The following is an 18512-nucleotide window of genomic DNA, read 5'->3' as shown; positions in this document are numbered from 1 at the left end:
GTTATCCCCCTGTCTTTTATAGTTGGGCAAAACACGTCGCAGAGAAGAATGGTTATTTGGGGCACGTCATTCGGAAAGCTCTCAACGCCTACCTGGACATGTCATGGTGAGCTTGAAACAGCAGCTACACATCCATGTTGGCACTTCTTGCATTTGTTTGTGTTTTTTAATTAGTTTATCCAATTTTAAAAAGCATATTTTTTAAAGCTTGCAGAATGTGGGAAAGTTATAGACTCCCAAGGATGGCAGCATTTCAGAGGCTAATTGGCTTTTGATTGAGAAATAGTATTTCCAATTTTAATTATACAAGAGAACTCTTTTACTGAGGGAGAACTTCACCTTCATCAAACCAAGGAACACGGCTACATTAACATTTCGGCTCACCCCACTTCCTCTCCCGCGTCCTGTTCCTGTAGATAACCGCGCATTGTTATTGCCCTAGGAGTTCTGAATCAAGGTTACCCTGAGATACAGGGAATTTCAGTCGAGTCAGGAGGCACGGATCCTGTGCCAGGCACTGCACTGAGTGCCAGGGGTGCAAAGAAAGACAAAACGAGCTCTCAAGGAGCTCACCGTCTGAGGGGAGAGACAATGCGCAGGCAGCTAGGTAGCAAAAGCCTAGCTACAGGAGAATGAGGATAAGGGATCAACAGCGAACAGGATAATCCCAGAGTCCTCAGTGTCCAGATGTGTCAAGAAAGGCTTCTTGCAAGATTCTACTGGGAAGTGAAGGAAGCCAAGGGGGTAGAGATGAGGAGGGAAAGCCTTCCAGAATTGGGGGTCCAAAGGGTGGGGAACAGCTAGATGGCGGTGTCCCTGGAATGCAAAAGTAAGTCACAAAAAGATTAGAAAGATGGGAAAGGACTAGATTACTCTTGGAAAAGCCTTGGGACTTTTTATTTGATCCTAGGGAACAAGAGGAGTTTATTGAATAAGGGGAGGATATGATCCAACTTGAGAGCTGAGCAGAAGATGAATTTGAGGGGGAAAGTGTAACCAGCTGATTACCTCAATAATCCAGGAAGAAGGGGCTTATATGAGAGTTGTTAGAACGTAGAGTGAACGTGATGAATGATTGGTCCGACAGGGAGTGAGGAGTCCATGATGGGACTAAGCCTACAAATCTAGGTAATTGGGAGGCTGGTAATGTCCTCAGTGATAAAAGAAAAATTAGGCTGTGGGAAAGATCCTGGTTCAGTGTTGGACATATTGAGTTTAAGAGGTCCACAGACCATCCAGTTCCAGATTCCCATTAGGCAGATGGAGGTGAAGGCAGAGAAGAGGATCTGAGTATCGTCCCTCTCTCCTCTCTGTCCTACGGCCAGGGGAGAAGCTGTCCCATCCCGGTGGCCGAGAAGGACACAGATGAGTAGATGGAAGACTTCTGTGAAGTCTACCCTCAGGTGATAATTTCCCAGGGCTCTAGCTGAGCCTGGGAGAAGGTTTTCCTCTTTGTCAACATCATGAGCTGCTTGGAGCCAGACTCGGCCCCTGATCACTCACACACACACAACCTGCTGGGTTGCCCCCTCTTGGGTTTTCCACATGAAGGGATGTCCTCTCAAATGAGATAAGATAGAATAGTTCCCATGCTTCATATCAGTTCGCTTCTTTAAGGCTTGTAAAGTCCTTCTTCCTAGCAGCCCTGAGACACGTCACAGGAATATTTTTAATCTCCATTTTACAGATAATGAGGCTGACGCTACAAAAAATAAATGCAGGATTCAACCCCGGGTCCCTCGTTCTAAGTTCCCTCTGTCACGTTGCCCCCAAATGGATGCTACAAGCCCTTTGTCAGACTATGAAGCGTTGTGTAAATATATATTATTATTGGATGAATCTCCGCCGCCTTCACATCCATGTCCCAACTCTATCACAGTTTTCTCCTAAGCAAAACAATTTTAAGCTGGTTTATTGCTTAAATTTAGACATTTCAGTAAAAATTAAAATAGCTATGCAAATTAACACAGCCCTGTAGACCAGAATAGAAATAGACCCTGAAGGAACTCAGACCAGCTCGAACCTTACTGGGCCCTAGGAAGAGGAGTAATTCAGAAATTAAATGTAACTCCAATGACAGATAATTTTCCCCTTTGGACTCCTGGAGGTCACAGTCAGAAGGGGCCGGTCACCAAGATCTTTTTAAGACTATAGTATCTTGTGAAGACTTGTCTGTGTGATAGATTTGGAAGTGAACCACAAGATTGAACTGCTCCATCCCTTTGGTAGGCTTATGTGCGTAGGTTACATTTAAATATACACATTTAAATATAAAATGTACAAGAGAAAGTTGGTTGTTAAGAACTTTTAAAGACAAAGCCCATTTTCCCCTGTTGACATAGCTTATCATTTCCAGAGCAGTAGCACCCCAATTTTACTTGTTGTCCCTATATCCTGTAGCCAGCTTGTTGGTCGACTAGTTAGTGGTCTGCGAGGAAATAAACATGTCAGCTTTTTAAGTCTGAATTTTCATATTTGGGGTTCTCTTAAAGGGAATGCAGATTTGTAAAGCGGTCCTGGTTGTGATCCCTATTTTCTTTTCTTTTCTTTTTATTTCTTAATTAATAACACAGCATCCTTTCTTTCATTTTCTGAATTTACACAGCTTGACATCATGCAGAATTTCACTTTTTCCAAATCTGCCGTATAGTTGACATCAAATCACCATTTGTTCGCTTTCTCGATCTTACAGTAATTTGACTGCACTTGGATTTTTCAGAGGCCCGGAAGTACTTTGCATGTTTTTTTTTTTTAGGTTGCATAGCAAAATCACTGATGAGTCTAATGGGTTTTTAAAATATAAGCTTCAGCTCTCATTTCAAGACTTGCAGTGCCAAAAGGAAGGAAACATTATCATCTATCTCAGAAGGAAAATGCTTACCATATGAAAATATTTTGGGGATGTGTTTTTGCATTTTCCAGATTTTCAAACCCATTTCCCTTCCTCGTGCAGAAAATAGAAAATCTTCTTTTCCCCCTTAAGATGGGATGATTTTTCCCAGTTGGCCATTTTTAATAGAATGTGCGTAGTTGCAGCAAACCAACTTTCAGTACAACCTCCTCCTGTTCTTTTTTCCTCGTTGATGGGGAGATTTATTCTGGACATTATTTTCTAGGGGTGTGTGTGTGTGTGTGTGTGTGTGTGTGTGTGTCATTTCGATGAGCTTGTACTTTCCTGAGTCATTCTAAAATTCATTTGGAAAAGTTTAAAAAGGGAATATGAGGCTTTTTGGTCTACTGGCATAGTATGGACAATAACGCCGGAGCACCCAAGGCCATCTTGGGACATCTTGAGAAATTGGTCAGGAAAGGGCCAGCGGGCAAGCTGTCATGTTTAATTTTACTCCTTCCTCCTTATACATGTGTTTTATCAGGGAGCTTTATGTTCTCTTTTCTTTTGTCCTAAAAAAAGTCCTAAAGGACTCAACCTAAGAGGCTGCCAGATTTATGGGGGGCTTCAGGCAAGGTGAATTGATCCACTGAATTTTAGGTGAAAATGATGTACACAAGAGTATTTATATAAATATATGTATATATACACATACACATACACATACACATATATATAATGACATTTAAAGCTTAATTCCCTAATATCCATCTGTGTTCCCCAAACTCCTTCCCTGGGTGGAGGCGGTATAGGAAATCATTTAATTTTTTTTCTTTTTTAATTAATGGGAGTTTATCATCTGGAGACAGTGTGGGATCAGTTGCAGATACCTCTGTAGATACACCTGGATAGAAACGTATGCACGTAAATATATTTAGGTTGGCCTAAATGGCTGCAAAGGCATTGTTTAACCCTGAGATTCTGGGATTCTTTGGCAAAACAGTAACAAAGTAAGTTACTGGAAAAGCAGAGAGAGAACCCACTGTGGCCATCGTAGAGGCAATGTAGAAGGATCTCATTTCACTTCCCAACTGCCCCTTCTCAGCTGGGTGATCTTTCTGGCCCTCACTTTCCCCATACGAAAAGTTGAAAGTATGGTCTCAAGTGCCTCCAAAGGTTCCTCCCAGCTCCTGTGGCTCATCTGGTCCTGCTCTGGCTGTTCCTGGATGCTTCCCAGGACTTTGAGAATCCATTGGCTTTTGCTTCTGCAGTGAAGCGATGTGGTAAAAGCCTCTCACCTCGGAGTCAAGAGACCTGCGTTCTCCTCCCAGTTTTGCCATTTAGGAAGCGTCCCCTAACTTGGCTGAGTTTCAGTTTCTCCGGCTACAAAAACCAGAGACGACGACGCTCATTCTCCCCCCTCGGGGATGTTGTGGACATCCGGTACTTTGTAAATAGAAGGGATTATTTTTAGAGCACCCGAGTGTCTCAGTCCTTACGTAATAGCTGAGGATCTCCAAGATTGGGATCACTAATCCTGGCTCTCTCTCTGTCCTGCCTTGTGACTCTGGAAAAGGGACTAAGCCCAGCCCCCTTGTCATTGTTGTTTGATTCTGAGAAAATTGAAGGTGCTGGCGTCACAGCGTGCAGCATTTGGGGAGAAGTTCTACATAAATTGTGGCTATGGAAAAGTCTCTGGGATTTTTCCATTTCCTCACTCGACACTAATTTTGAGGAGGATGGGAAGGATATTGTTGTGATCCACTTAGTGCTGGTCAAAAGGAATTTTTGGTGCCCAAGCTATAAAACTTCATGGACTCTCAGATTGGGAAGAGAGCAGCAGGAAGAGTTGAGTTCGAATCCAATACCAGATGCTAGTTGTTTGTGTGACACTAGGCAAGTCACTTAACCTATCTGCCTCAGTTTTTTCAGTTGTAAAATGGGAATAATAATAACACCCACCTCACAGGGCTGTTATGAGAACCAGATGACATGTTAAAATATGTATTATTGTACTTTACAAACATAAAAGTACCATATTATCATTATTATTAGAAAGGGACCTCAGAAGTTAGTTAGCTTAACTTGTACCTGAGCATGAATCTGTTTTCTACTATACCAGTAAAGTCTCCTAGGATGGAGAATCCACTACCCTCTGTAGTGACCCATTGCACTATTGAACATCTCTAATTATTTGGAATTTTCTCTTTCTACCAAGGCAGAAGTGACCTTCCGTCCTGGTTTCTAGTTTTGCCCTCTAGAGTCACAAAGAACAGGTCTAATCTCTTTCGTGTGAAAGCAGCCCACTCTTAAATGGCAGCCTTCTAAGTGTTTTATCTCTAGGATAAATATATACACTTTCACTGTCTGATCCTTCTTTTCTTCCATAAATGATCTTAAGTAACTGGTATTTTTAGCTGGAAACTATTAAAAGAATCCAGTTATTTAGTTCACTGTTATTGTTATTTTTATGAGGAAATCTTGAGTTGAAAAGTATCTTGAGGGCTTTTGTGTAAAACCTAATTTTCCCTCTTTAAAGCTTATCAGATCATTACTTTTATGCTGGTGGGGTATTCGAAATATTGTTTGAATGGGTAGAGCAATAGGGTGGAGGGTTAGGAGTATCCAAATTCTGGAGGATGATGGTTTTTGTTTGTCTTTCAATTGGATTTAACATATGTAAAGTACTTTGTAAACTTTCATGCCAGATCAGATCAATTAGCATTTATTAAACACTTACTAGATGGTCCTCACAATATTAAGACCTACTAATACAAACAAGAGCAGGAAACTGGGATAGTTCCTGCCCTCCAGGAGCTTACATTCTAATGGGGAGAAGACAAGGCACAAAAAGGAAGCTGAAAAGGGAATGGGGGGACTTAAGGGGAAGGAATGGAGGCACCCGGCTTGGTAGCCTGGTCGAGAAGGGCCAGAGAGGCAGGAGTGTAAACTGGAGAAGAATAAAGATAAGGAGTCAAATGGAGATTCTGAAAGGAACTGTCCAGTCAGAGGGAAAGGCCCTAGAGGCAGCAGTTATTCCAATGTAAGAGATCCAAGAGTGAGCGTTTGGATTTCCGTGATGACAGGTGACAGTTGATCCCAGCCTAAGTCCTCCCTGGATGAATTGGTGGGAGTGTGTGATGGGTTAATGGGAGACCTGGAGCATCTCTTCAGAGGAAGTGTCTAAGGATGCTCAATAATGCTTTCCTCACTGCCTTGTACAGAAGAGAGAGCAGGTGTTTGACACACAGAGAAGTTAAGCACTCCACTTTGCCATCTCATCATCCTGCCATCATTTTGTAAAGGAGAGATAGAGAGGTTCCCCAAGGGTGAAGGGCTGGCTGGCCACAGAGTGACAGGCTTTCTGGCTACAAATCCACAGTTAGTCCAGCAGACCAGAAATGGAATTTTTAAACTTCAGGAGTATTTTATTTTTCCAATTGCACATAAAGATAGTTTTCAACATTATTTTTGTAAGATTTTGAGTTTCAAATTTTTCTCCCTCACTTACCTCCTTCCTCCCCAAGACAAGTAATATGATATAGGTTATATATATATATATATGTAAAATCATTTTAACCATATTTGTCATATTGTGAAAGAAAAATCAGAACAAAAGGAAAAAAAAAACAAAAAAGGGGAGAATAACCTGCTTCGATCCACATTCAGCCTCCATGGTTCTCTCTCTGGATGAAATGGACTATAGAATGGAAACCTCCTTACAGTATTTAACTAATGCCTACCCCTCCTGAAGTTCCCATTTTTTGCCATTTCTTGACATGGATTTCGGCTGTGGTCCTACGAATACTCTGGGGAGCAGGTGACTAGAGTGATTTTGCAACAGTTTAAAAAAAATATATTGGAAAACTGCCCCTGCTGGAAGCCTCCTTGTCCCTCCTCGCTCTGCACCGTGGCTAATTGCTCTGCTGCCTTATGTCTAATGGAGTCTGATATAATCAGCACACTCAGCAGTCCCACTGCCAGTGACCTGCAGCATAGCTGAATTCAGATTTTGCTGTCCTCATTTGGCTTCTAAATCTCTATGGTTTTTCTTTCCTGGTTCCGCCCTGTGAGTAGTCACTTGGAATATTTTGGAAAAGTTGGGTCTAATAATAAATGAGATCTATTTATATAGAGCTTAGCAATCACAGAGCCATTTACACGGCTCTCATTGGGCACTCACAGCGGTCCTCTGGCTAGAGTTTGCTTTCAGATCACATCGTAGTTTGGCAAATCAATCCATTGGTCAAGAAGCACTTATTAAACATCTACTGGGGGCCGTTTATGTTCTAGGGATGCACTCCAAAGAACAAAAGCAATCTCTCTTCGCAGGGAGCTGACGTTGTAATGTCAGACTCCTAACACCTTGAATATTCAGCTTTTACTGAGACCGTTCTGAATCATGAGTCCCATGGACCTTGTTCCAAAGCAGAAGGTTCCCAAAATCCCCCGAATCAATATATGAGCAATGAAGCCTTTGTTGGATGGGATGTTTATCCAGCAGAGGGTGCCATTGTACCAGCTAGTTCACGAAACCCTTATCTCCAAACTCAGCCTTTTAAGATGAAAAATAAATAAATCAATTCATGCAGTATTTTTATCTACAGTATTCATTAAAAAAAAAAAAGCCTTGTGATTTCATGTTTTTTTTCAAAACTGCTTATTCTGTGCCCTCTTATGTTTGAGCATAAAATTCTCAGAATATTTGTAAGAGCCACTCCATGGAATTTATTATTAATTGTCTATTTTTAGGCACGAAGCTCTGCTGTATTCTGTCTTAGCAGCAGAAACTGGGATTGAAGTGTCACAAACAAATTTAGCCCATATTTGTGAGGAGAGGCCAGTAAGTAAACGTTTTCCGCACATATGCTTAATTTAAGGTTAAAGGGAATAAACAAAACCTCATTGGTTGATGTATTGACTCCCTCTTTCACCTTCTTCCTCTCTAGGACCTGGCAAGAAGATATCTGGGAGTCAACTGCATTTGGAGATATTATAATCTCTCTGTTTTCCAAATCGATGCCCCTGCTTTTGGTATGTACAGACAAACTGTTGCCGAGCTGGGCCATTAACAAGCGCCAGAATGTCAGGAACAAGAAAAAAGCGAACTGTTTTATGAGATTTCCAAAGAAATTAGTAAAGAGAAAGAACTCCGGGATGAAAATCAGGGTTAAAAGTCAGATTCTGCAGAACCTGCACAGGTCTCTCCTTATTTCACCATTTTGGTGGGGGGAAAAAAAAGAGAATCCCAAATTTTACAAATTATTTTGGGGAAAACTCTTCTTGCTATGGGAGAAAAAAAGGCTTCTCTGAGCCCGTAAAGAATAATCCTAGTTGAGTAGCCAAATGTAAGTCGCAAGATTTAGGTATAAATCAATAAATTAAGTCAATAGTGTCTGTAAAATGCCTACTATGTGCTAGAGAAAGTTGCTAAGTTTCAGTAGCAAAAAGAAATCTTTCCAGACTTGGGCTTTGAGCCTAAATTCTAAGATACCCACAGGTCTCTAATTTAATTAGAGTGTGGGAAAGAACCTTGACTCCTTAACTAGGCATGCAGAGGGCAAAGATTTCCCTTCTTCTAATTCAATTCACTTCACCTAATATCTGTTGCGGCACCTCCCTAGAAAGCAGAAAGATCTTGTTAGGACCCGGCAGGTTGGAGGAACGGCAGTGAGGGGGGCCGTCGTCCAAGTGAAATCTCTTCTTTCCCAAAGCTTATTTGAAGATGGGAGATCTCTATTACTATGGCCACGAGAACCAGTCCAAAGACCTCGAGCTGTCCGTGCAGATGTACGCCCAGGCTGCGCTGGATGGAGACGCCCAGGTAAAGAAACCCTTGACTGGGTCCTGTTTCTGAAAGGTCTGTTCCTAGGAGGACAGCTGCCATGTCAGGAGCAGCCCTGTTGAGGCTCCTCAGGCCTTCAGCAGGGGCAGGACAGCCCTGGGTTATTTCAAAGTGCCTTGTATTGTTTTGTGAGAGAGAGAGAGACAGACAGATAGACAGAGATATGAGACAGAGGTAGAGAGAGACATACCCAGAGACAGAGAGAGACAGAGACAAAGACAGACAGAGAGGCAGAGACAGAAACAAAGAGAAAGAGAGATAGAGATGAGAGAGAAGAAGGGAAAGGGAGACAGAGAGAGAGGAGAGATAGAGGCAGAGAGATGGAGAGAGAAGGAGAAGAGAGACTGAGACAAAGAGAGAGAAAGACAGAGACACAGACAGAGATACCCACAGAGAGAAACAGAGAGGGAGACAGAGAAGGGGAGAATCACTGGGGCTTGATTTGTGGCCAAATGTTGAGTGTAAGCAGCCCAACCTTTCAGTCACATTCACCCACTTTTCATACATTTCAAGGACCATTTTTGTTCAGAACCATATGCAACCCCTGGGGGAGATACAGCGTTTAGCTAAAACACGGTCTCTGCCCCTTTGGAGCTTACAGTGCAGTGGAGGGCTAATAGGACACAAAGATGACCTTCATATACAATATTCCATGCACAAGAGAATAAATACAGAGTACTCTGGGAGGCTGTTTTGGGGGCATCTGCTCAGCAGTCACTAAAATGTTTATTTAATTTCCTTTCTAATGGAAACTGTTTTGACCTTGGGTACTTGCACCGTCTCTGTATTCGGTGCTGTCTCGAGCCTCGGCTTGTAAGAGCACATTTATATATAAACACCAAGCTGGCACTGAATGCGAGGAAAGCCTGCAGACTCTCTGTTCTGAAACTCAAAAATAAGGGGAGGGTTGTCGGCCGCAGACCCCGTGCGTCCCTGTCCCTGTGGGCGTGACCTGGCCCTGTTGGCTGTTTCTGCAAGCTCAGCCATGCTGGAGAGGGAAGGCACCTGCTTCCCTCTGGGAGGAGCAGGGCAGGGTCCTCTCTCCCTCCAGCTGCCCCCGGCTCTGACTGACAAAGGGGAAGACCAAGGACTGAGATCTCTGGCTTATCTTCAGTTCTGTCATTCTCCTTCCCATTTTGGTTTATAAAGCCAGCTGTTCTTAGTGGCTCAAGCTCCCGATCTTGCTGATGGGCCCCAGAAAAGTGGAAGAAAATGTGAGAGTAATTGATAGTTATAGCTGGCCCCTTAAAGCGCTTTCTGCACATCTCATTTGATCCTCAACAAGTGTTATCATTCCCACTTTACAAAAGATGAGACTGAATCCGAGAGAGGACAAGTGACTTGGGCCACAAGGCCAGTCAGTTTTTGAGGCAGGATTCAAACTCAGGACTTCCAGATTAACTACAGCACTCTGTCTGCCGAGCCCCAACGCTACCTGAAAGATAGGAACCTGTTTTTTTTCCCACGGATCAGCAATGGGGAAGGAAATGGCAAACTATTCCGTATCTTGGCCAAGAAAACTATGGTCCATAGGGACTAGCCAACAACTCCACATCCAGATATCCATCCCTTGTCTTCCTCCTGAGCTCTAGTCACACATCACTACTTGCTGGATGTCCTGTAGACTTTACTCATTTGATAAATTCGAGACAGACCTCACCATCTTTTCCCCCAAACCCATTCCTCTTCTGAATGTTTCTCTTTGGTTGAGGGCCATTCCCTTAGGATGGAAACTTGGCTTTCTCCTCAACTCCTGTCTCTCCTTTGGTCTTTCTCCTCAAAGAACGTAAGCAGAAATTAGTTCATTTTGTCTTTCTCTTCCCCAGACCTAATATAGTGTCTGACACATTGTAGGTGCTTATTAATTATTTACTCATTAATTAATTAATAAGTGCTTTTTAATTATTTACTCATCATCATCCACACACAGAAGTGCCATTGCAGTAGTTCTAGAGTTACAAAAATGATCTCTTTTCTTGCAGAAGTTTGCAAGCTGGTTGAAACAAAGTAGGAACTTAATGTTTCTTGAACTGAATTGACATCTACCCAAAAAGAAAACTAATAATCAAAGGCAGGATTTACTTGTATAATAGGATGGATCTGATATCTCTCATATCAATACAGAGATATCATCCATTGGTGTAGCTCCAAGTTCATCCATGCCTTCTCAAACTGTGCAACACTCGTTCTTGAGCACATCCTCAGGGCCAGTGAATGCGAGGTTGGAAAGGCTGGAGAAGCTCCGAGGGTTGTTGAGGGTTCGGCCAGGTGGGAAAAGTTTCAGGGAAGAATTAGGATTGGAGCTGGGGTTTGAAGGAAGACTAAAACTTAGGGTAGTAAATTGGGGAGAAGAGAGAAGGAATTCTACCCGAACAGGAAGAATGAAGAAAGTTCAGGGGAAAGGATAGGAAGGAAGGATTTGAGTAGATGAGCAAGGGAAGATAAAGGGTAGTAGGGAGAGGTCAGGTCATTGAGGACCTTAAATACTGGGCTGCAGGATTTCAGTTGGATCCTAGATGTAGATAGGAGCCAAGGATGGTTTGTTGGTAATGATGATGGTATTGTTTGCCGGTTGGATTTTTTGTTTTTATTTTTAATTGGGGGTGGTAAATTCTGAGCAGTTTTTGAAGAAAATTCGGATATGTAGATTGGAGGAGGGAATCTAAAGTCCAGAAGACCATTGTCATTCATTCGACAAATATTAAGGGCCTACTTTGTGCCAGGCTCAAAGCTAAATGCTGAGATTACAAGGAAGGATGAAAGACTTTTCCCTGCAGTGGAGGATACAATATCCAAACTTGCTATATACAGGATAAATTACAAGTAATTTATATAATTATATAATTAGAAATATAATTTATATAATTAGAAATAAATTAGAAAAAAGTACTAGAATAAAGAGGAATAACTTGAAAAGGGGGAGAAATTTCCAGTTCTGTGGAACTTGAGCTTCTTTAGGGAAGATTATGGACCACAATTGTTCACAATGAGGTTTGAATAGCTTGTGATGCAAAGGGTTGGAGGAAATACTTGTGCTGGTGAGGTCATGACTCCATTGAAATATTGAAAGAATGAGCACTTGGCCCCAAGGAATGGGCAGTAGGGAGTCGAGCTCTAGATTTGGAGTCAGTGGCCCTGGCTTTAGATTCTGCCTCTGACAGTTACTATCCATGTGAACCTCTCTGGTCTTCAGTTTCCCCTTTCTATATGAGGACTGGGACAAGGCAGCCTCTAAAGGCTCTTCCAAGGTTGAGTCTGTGATCCTGTCAAGATTCCTCTAATGAGCAACAACTTTATTTAAACTTAAACTACCTTTGACTTTAAAATGAGTTGATTAGCAACTTATCACCAAGTTTTTCCTTCTCATCCACATGCAGGGATCAGCACAAAGAGCTGGATTCCTTCCTTCACTCTTTGGACAGACATTAAACTCTTCCAGATACGAACAACAAAAATTCTCTCAAATCCTCTCCTAGATCTTACCTAGAGCTGGTAGTTCTTGGCCAAGGGCCACTGGCAAAGCATGTGTCCTTGCAGTGCCATAAAAACAACTTAAGAAAATGTTTAAGTTAGGACACAGTGGGAACGGCAGCTAGAGAGCTGGAAGAAAATGTGGAAGGTCTTTTTTGTGCCCTTTGCCTTTACTTCAGGGCTTTGTGATCGAGTTTGCTAGAGGCTTTAGCCCTGTGATGCTCCTGAATGAGAAAGTAGGTATTCTTCCTTGCCTAGCTCAAGCCTCCAAAGGAAATCTGTCTAAAGATTTATTGGGGGTGAGGCAGGTAAGTGTTTAAGAATGGGCTCTTAGCTTAATCTGCTTTAACTTTTTCCATCATATTCTTAAGTCTAGATAATCAACAAAACACTAACTAATCACTGATTTGAGGTATTTATCTATTTTTGAAGGGTGAATGTTCACGATGAAAATTTAATGATCCATTATCAGTCCATACAAACCGACTCCAGAATACAGCTGGTTAGAACCATTCCCAGACTTCCTGAAAACAGGTAGCAGAGTAGAGCCATTTCCAGAGGAAGGACCTAAAGGAGTAATTTTCCCATGGTGATTAATGGAAAGCGAAGCACAATTCTCCTATATCTTAAAAGTATGCCCAGTATTCGAATATGATTCCTCTAAAACATGAAAACACAACCCGATTTCCAACCTGCTGATAGAATCTCAAAGAATAATTGGTAAATAACGGTCCCGGCCTTTGTTCTGGTCCTTTCCCTCTTTTGCTGATATGAAGGCAACATTTCAAGCTGGTTCTGTTTTCAGAAAGTGAAGGAAAAGGACAAATCCTCCGGTTGACTAGTTTCTGAGCAGATGGAGCTCAGCATCCCTATGAAAGCCTACTGGTTCTTTTGCAAATAAATTTCTCAGATGCATATATTTACGGAAACAACTCATCAATGAAAATGACAAAACCATCTGGTACTAGGACTAAAAAAAATATGGAGGTTGTAAAAGTTTACATTCTGATGAGGGGTGTGGGGACATGATTTGTTTGTTTGGAATGGATGAATTTTGTTTGTGATTTGTTTAGTAATTTTTTTTTTAATTTTGATTTTTTTTTGAAGGGATTTTTTAACCTGGCCCTTCTCATTGAAGAGGGAGCAACTATCCCATACCACATTTTGGAATATCTAGAGATTGATCAAACACTCCAATCTAGTAACATCTCCATCCTTCGGGAACTCTATGAAAGGTAAGCTCACTTGATGACAAGATGGCTTTGTGTGTGTGTGTGTGAGCTAAAGGGGAAGTATTTGCTTCTGGGTAAAAGTCCGCCATCCATTTTACACTGTCCAGGCCCACTGGCATATATAACCAAAAGAATGAAAAAGGCTCAAGATCTATCGCTAACTAATGAATTTACAAATTTCCCTGTCCGGCCAACATCAGATGATTGATTACTATTTGCCAGCAGCACAAAGTTTAAGATTCTGGGTTATTGGTACAAAGTCAGACAGCTAAATGAAAACCTTTCTTTTGAAAATAGCCCCTGAACATGCTGATCTATGGGAGGCTGGGAAAAAAACACCCATCAGATAAGTTTTCTTGGAGTGAAGTTTTTGTACAGCTAATCTTATTAATAACAATAATAAGGAAGGTGATGGGGAAACTTGAAAGTTTCCAATGGGCTTTATATGGATTATCTCATTTGATCCTCACAGCAGCTCTGGAAACTAGGTATTAGTATAATTTCCATTTTATAGGTGAGAAAAACTGAAGGAGAGATTAAATGAAGTATCATACCCTACTCTGGAAATGTCAGTAATCAGGATGACCACCAAATTAAGTCAAATAATCAGTGATTTTTGGTTTCTATTGTAGATGCTGGAGCCATAGTAATGAAGATTCTCTCAGTCCTTGTTCATTAGCTTTGTTATATTTTTATTTGCGAATCATCTGGAATGGAATTTTGCACTCTACCCTGGTGGGTATCAGCTCCCATAGCCTCTCCCTGCCCCCACCTGCCCTTTCAGGTGATCATACTTCTAATACCCACTTCTGGATGTTTGGCAGATCTACTTTCTGGGAACCTTCCTGGTGTCCATATCGATCGCATTGGCAGTCCAGTATTTTCATTCGCTCTCAGGTAATGATTTAGCTGAATCAAAGCCATTACAGAAAAAAAAAAGGAGGGGTGTGTGTATGTATGGTGTTTTTTTTTCTTCTTCTTCCTTGGTTAGGTCTTACCTTCCTGCCTCCATTTCCCCTTTTACATAAAGGGAATTGCATCTACCTAAAATACTTCCTGATTTGCACTCACAACTTCTTTTCCCTCAAGGCCCAGCTCAGATCCCATGTCCTCTCCATTATCATAGTAAATATATAAGTTTCATTTCAGTGAATTGACTATCTTTCCTGATCACCCACCTTAGAATTTCTCTAAGATTTACTTTGCATCTCTCATGTGACACCTGATAACTGATTGTATTGTGGATATTCACACATGCATCTTAAATCTCCTTCTAGACCTGGGGTTCATGAACCTTTTAAAGATATATTTTGAGAACTACGTTTCTATATAATTTATTTCTTTTGTAATTCGCTGTATTTTATTTTGTGTATTTAAGAACATTCTTCTGAGACTGAGGTCCATAGACTGCTAAAAGGGCCAAAGACACCAAAAAGTTTAACCTCTATTCTACATTATGAATTTCTTGAGAGCAGGGATAGACTTTGTATGACTTTGTATCCCTCACTGCCTCCAGGACAGTATCCCGCAAACATCAAGCGCTCAATAAATATGTGTTGAATGGACGGCCATCCATCCACATCACATCCACATTGATGCATGTTAAGCACACGGATGTATAAATTAGATGTCGTTCATCATCAGAAAGCATTTATCTAGCGTGTGTCTAAGCCAGGGGATAATACTGGGTTCTGTACAGACCAAAATAAACAGAAACACAGCCTCTCTTTTTAGATTGTATCTAAAACAGACACCGTCAATCGGGAAAGACATAAAAATAGATAAAGACTCACAAACATCTATGCAGATTTTAGCAGAGAACAAGATGAAGAAGAGGCAGGCTCTATAAATGTTAGTGCAAGGATTCCATGAAAAGTGAACAGAATAAACCCGATGGTAAGAAAGGAATCTGTAGTGAGGAGGGCAGATGGAATCCTCATTTGGCTTTCAGTCCCTAAGGAAGTTAATGAGGGCCCGTCCCAACCCTCTCCTAGGTCTGATGGCTTCTCGTCAGCTGGCCTATAAATCTAGCTCATGCAAATTCTGTTCCGTCACTAAATTTGTTACCAGGTATAGCACATTCATTTTGCATCTTGTCAGTGTTTTCCATTTCAAATTATCGTTGTCATTTTTACTCTGGAGAAATATTGTTATGATTATTACAAATGCAATTCAGTTAGAGGAGCTGAAAATTGTCTTTATGATTTTATGCCAGCTGGTACCCATGAAAATTCATGGGCTAGTAGAATTGTTTTTTATGAAAAGTTGTTTCTGCCACTTTTCTTCATACCTTTATCTCTACTTCCAGTATATCCTCATCTCACCTTTTCCTTTTTCACTTTATCATTTCTTTCCCTTTTTCTTCCTTTTCCGCTCAGCTTTTCATTTTGCACCATCTACCTATTTACACATTTCCCCCCTAATTTTTGAATTCTCCCAAATCTGTCTCCTCTTCCTTTTCAATCTACAATCTCTTCTCAACCACAAATACTTTAAAGAGCTAAAAGTACATGGGAGATGTCTTTAGTATTTAGTGAGATTTCAGGTGAGGTGCAAACTTAAAAAGAATCCTGGATTTGGAATCTAGATATCTATGTTTGAATCCTGCTCTGTTCCTTTATTGTGTGTATGTGACCTTGGAAAATTAACTTCTCTCAGAACCTCAATTTCCTCATCTATAAAATGAGAAATTTGAACTAGACAGTCTCTTGACTCCCCTGATACTTTATATCTGTTATCTTAATAACTAACTGCAGCTATGGGATAAATCAATGAATTGACCATTTTATATACTAAAGCATGAGAGGAAGAAGGAAGAAACTGAGCTTTGGTGACTCTATATCAAAGGCAAAAAGACTTGGCTAATGTACAGCAAGCTGACTCATGGGGTCTCTCTTTGAGAGGGATCAAGCAGTGTGACATAATAAAGGAAAAAGTATGAAAATGTATTATGAAATATATTCTTAAGGACCGGGGTCATAGCAGAAAGTGTGATGAGTTTTTGACACTTAGCAAGGTGTTATCCCCAAACCAAAAACAAACAAGAAACCTCCCAAATACAATTGTATAAAAATCCAGCCACCATATGAATGGCAGGTTGTTTGAAGTTAGAGGACTTTATTACCTAATGACGTGAATTTCAATCTGTGAAGTCATTTTTAGACACACACACACACACACACACACACACAAATTTATTTTTGTGTTTTTAAACTGAGACATCCATCCATTTTGCTTTAGGTTCCAGTGACCCATAGAGAATTATGTTCTATTTTCTATCAGTTGAAACCTTGTATAAAATTAGCCATCATTTTATTAGCTGGTGTTTGCAAGGCTAACTCCAGAGAGGTTATTTATTTCTTCCAAGGGTACTTTGCTTGCAATTTGGCATGAGCTGCCACTGAGGGAGCAGTTACACCTGGATTCGAGCCTTAGGGTCCAAACACTCTAGCTTCTCCTAGAAGTGATTCACAGGGGAGGAGAGTCTCCTACTTTCCCACTTCTGGCAGTTTTTCTATGGCAACAAAGATCTTTATCAAAATAACCAAACACAGAGATTAACTAGTGTTAATGATATTAGTGATGTCTATATATACACACAAGATTTTCAGAAATCTCAGAACAATCACTTTACTAACTAATAACCGATCCATTCTGAAGCACAGATAAAATCAAACCACCTGAGCTCCTAACTAGATGAAACATTATTCTTGAAAAACAATTAGATTAGCTAAACATTTTTCTAATTGGATAAGGAAGATAAATAAGACAGACTTTTAAAAGACTCTGTCTACAAATGCACATTGGAACCTTCTCAGCAACTAATCATTTTGGAGTCACCTAAAACACTGAAGGGCTCAATTGAGGCAGGGCCACACAGCCAGTAGGGTCGGAAGCAGGAATGACCCTTATTGCTCTGGCTTCAAGGTCAGCTGTCCTTCTACCTTACCATAGTGCTGTTCACTAACCACCCTGACCTGGCATCTAATTAGTGAAGACAGGCTAGACAGAGATAAATATAACACAAGTAAGACATAATATGGGATTGAGGAACATGAAAAGCCATGAGCTCAGATGTGGGGAAATCATTTCTGGTTCTGGGAATTCCGGACATCTGCGGAGTGGAGTTGACATTTGAACTCGGAACATCATCCTTCGAAGTAATTCATCAGGATTAATGAGGATGATCCAGACATTGATAATCTTTCCTCCCAAGCCTATTTCCTTTCACTTCCTAGAAGATACTTAGGGGGAAATAGATTCCTTTTATTTTTACAACTTTTATTAAACACCTACTATGTACTGATGACTATAGGAGGTGCTGTGGATTCAAGGACAAAAAGAGCACAGTCCCTTTCCCTCCGGGAGCTTGTGTGGTGGGGACCAGGGAGGGGGAAGGTGCATTACTTGGAGGAAGGGGAGGCAGTTGGAGACCCCAACGATTCACACCATCATTGGGGAGGCAGCCATAGTAAAAAAAAAAAAAAAACCTGATCAAAACGATTCTGCTTTCTGGACACTGAAGCTCCTCTCCATCTTGGCAAATAATCAAAAGGTGAAGCTGTGAGTCCCAAAGCCCAGCGGCATTTTTAAAAGCGGGCTCAACTTAGAAAAATGATTTGGGACAAAAGTCTCTTTGAGAAAAATTGCAATCGGTCCCGGAAGGTAGAAGGGTCTTGGTAATCACAGCATGAAGTGCGACAGCTTCTCTCATCAGTCCTGCCGGGGAGCTTCGGGAACACAGCATGGTGTCCTAGAAAGAATCCTGGGCTCGGGCCAACAAGCAATGTGTTTGGACTTCCCAGCTCGACATTTATTAGCTGTGTGACCTTGCAAAAAGTGATCCAGATGCCTGAAAAAACCTCAGTTTCTTTGGCTACAAAATGGGAATAATACAAAGGCTTCTATTGCCTACTTCACAGAGGTCTTGTGAGGATGTGATCCAATATATGTGTGTGTGTGTGTGTGTGTGTGTGTGTGTGCGCTTAGCCATAAAAGACCATATCAAACTGAGTCACTAAACCATTCTCTTAAGCAGGCTTTCTTTCCCCAAAGAGCATCCTTACAAATTGGGGCCTCTGAGGCTGTTGCTTCCTGGGAAAGCTGGGACCCACGCAGTCGCGTGAGGAAGAAG

General features: G+C 41.3%; 1 protein-coding gene across 1 annotated transcript in view; it reads left to right on the top strand.

Moving 5' to 3' along the window:
* Positions 1 to 18512, top strand: part of SEL1L3 (SEL1L family member 3) — a 110919-nt gene that overhangs the window by 90521 nt on the left and 1886 nt on the right. Inside the window, exons 17-23 of the mRNA XM_051967383.1 lie at positions 23 to 106; positions 7583 to 7673; positions 7780 to 7864; positions 8545 to 8654; positions 13254 to 13381; positions 14011 to 14113; positions 14203 to 14275. Of these exons, the coding sequence (XP_051823343.1) occupies positions 23 to 106; positions 7583 to 7673; positions 7780 to 7864; positions 8545 to 8654; positions 13254 to 13381; positions 14011 to 14113; positions 14203 to 14275 (674 nt within the window). The remainder of the gene's footprint in view (positions 1 to 22; positions 107 to 7582; positions 7674 to 7779; positions 7865 to 8544; positions 8655 to 13253; positions 13382 to 14010; positions 14114 to 14202; positions 14276 to 18512) is intronic.

Source organism: Antechinus flavipes, chromosome 6, assembly GCF_016432865.1.
Source record: "Antechinus flavipes isolate AdamAnt ecotype Samford, QLD, Australia chromosome 6, AdamAnt_v2, whole genome shotgun sequence".
NCBI lineage: Eukaryota > Metazoa > Chordata > Mammalia > Dasyuromorphia > Dasyuridae > Antechinus > Antechinus flavipes.
Note: the sequence above shows the minus strand (reverse complement) of the source record. Positions and strands in the feature narration are given on the sequence as shown.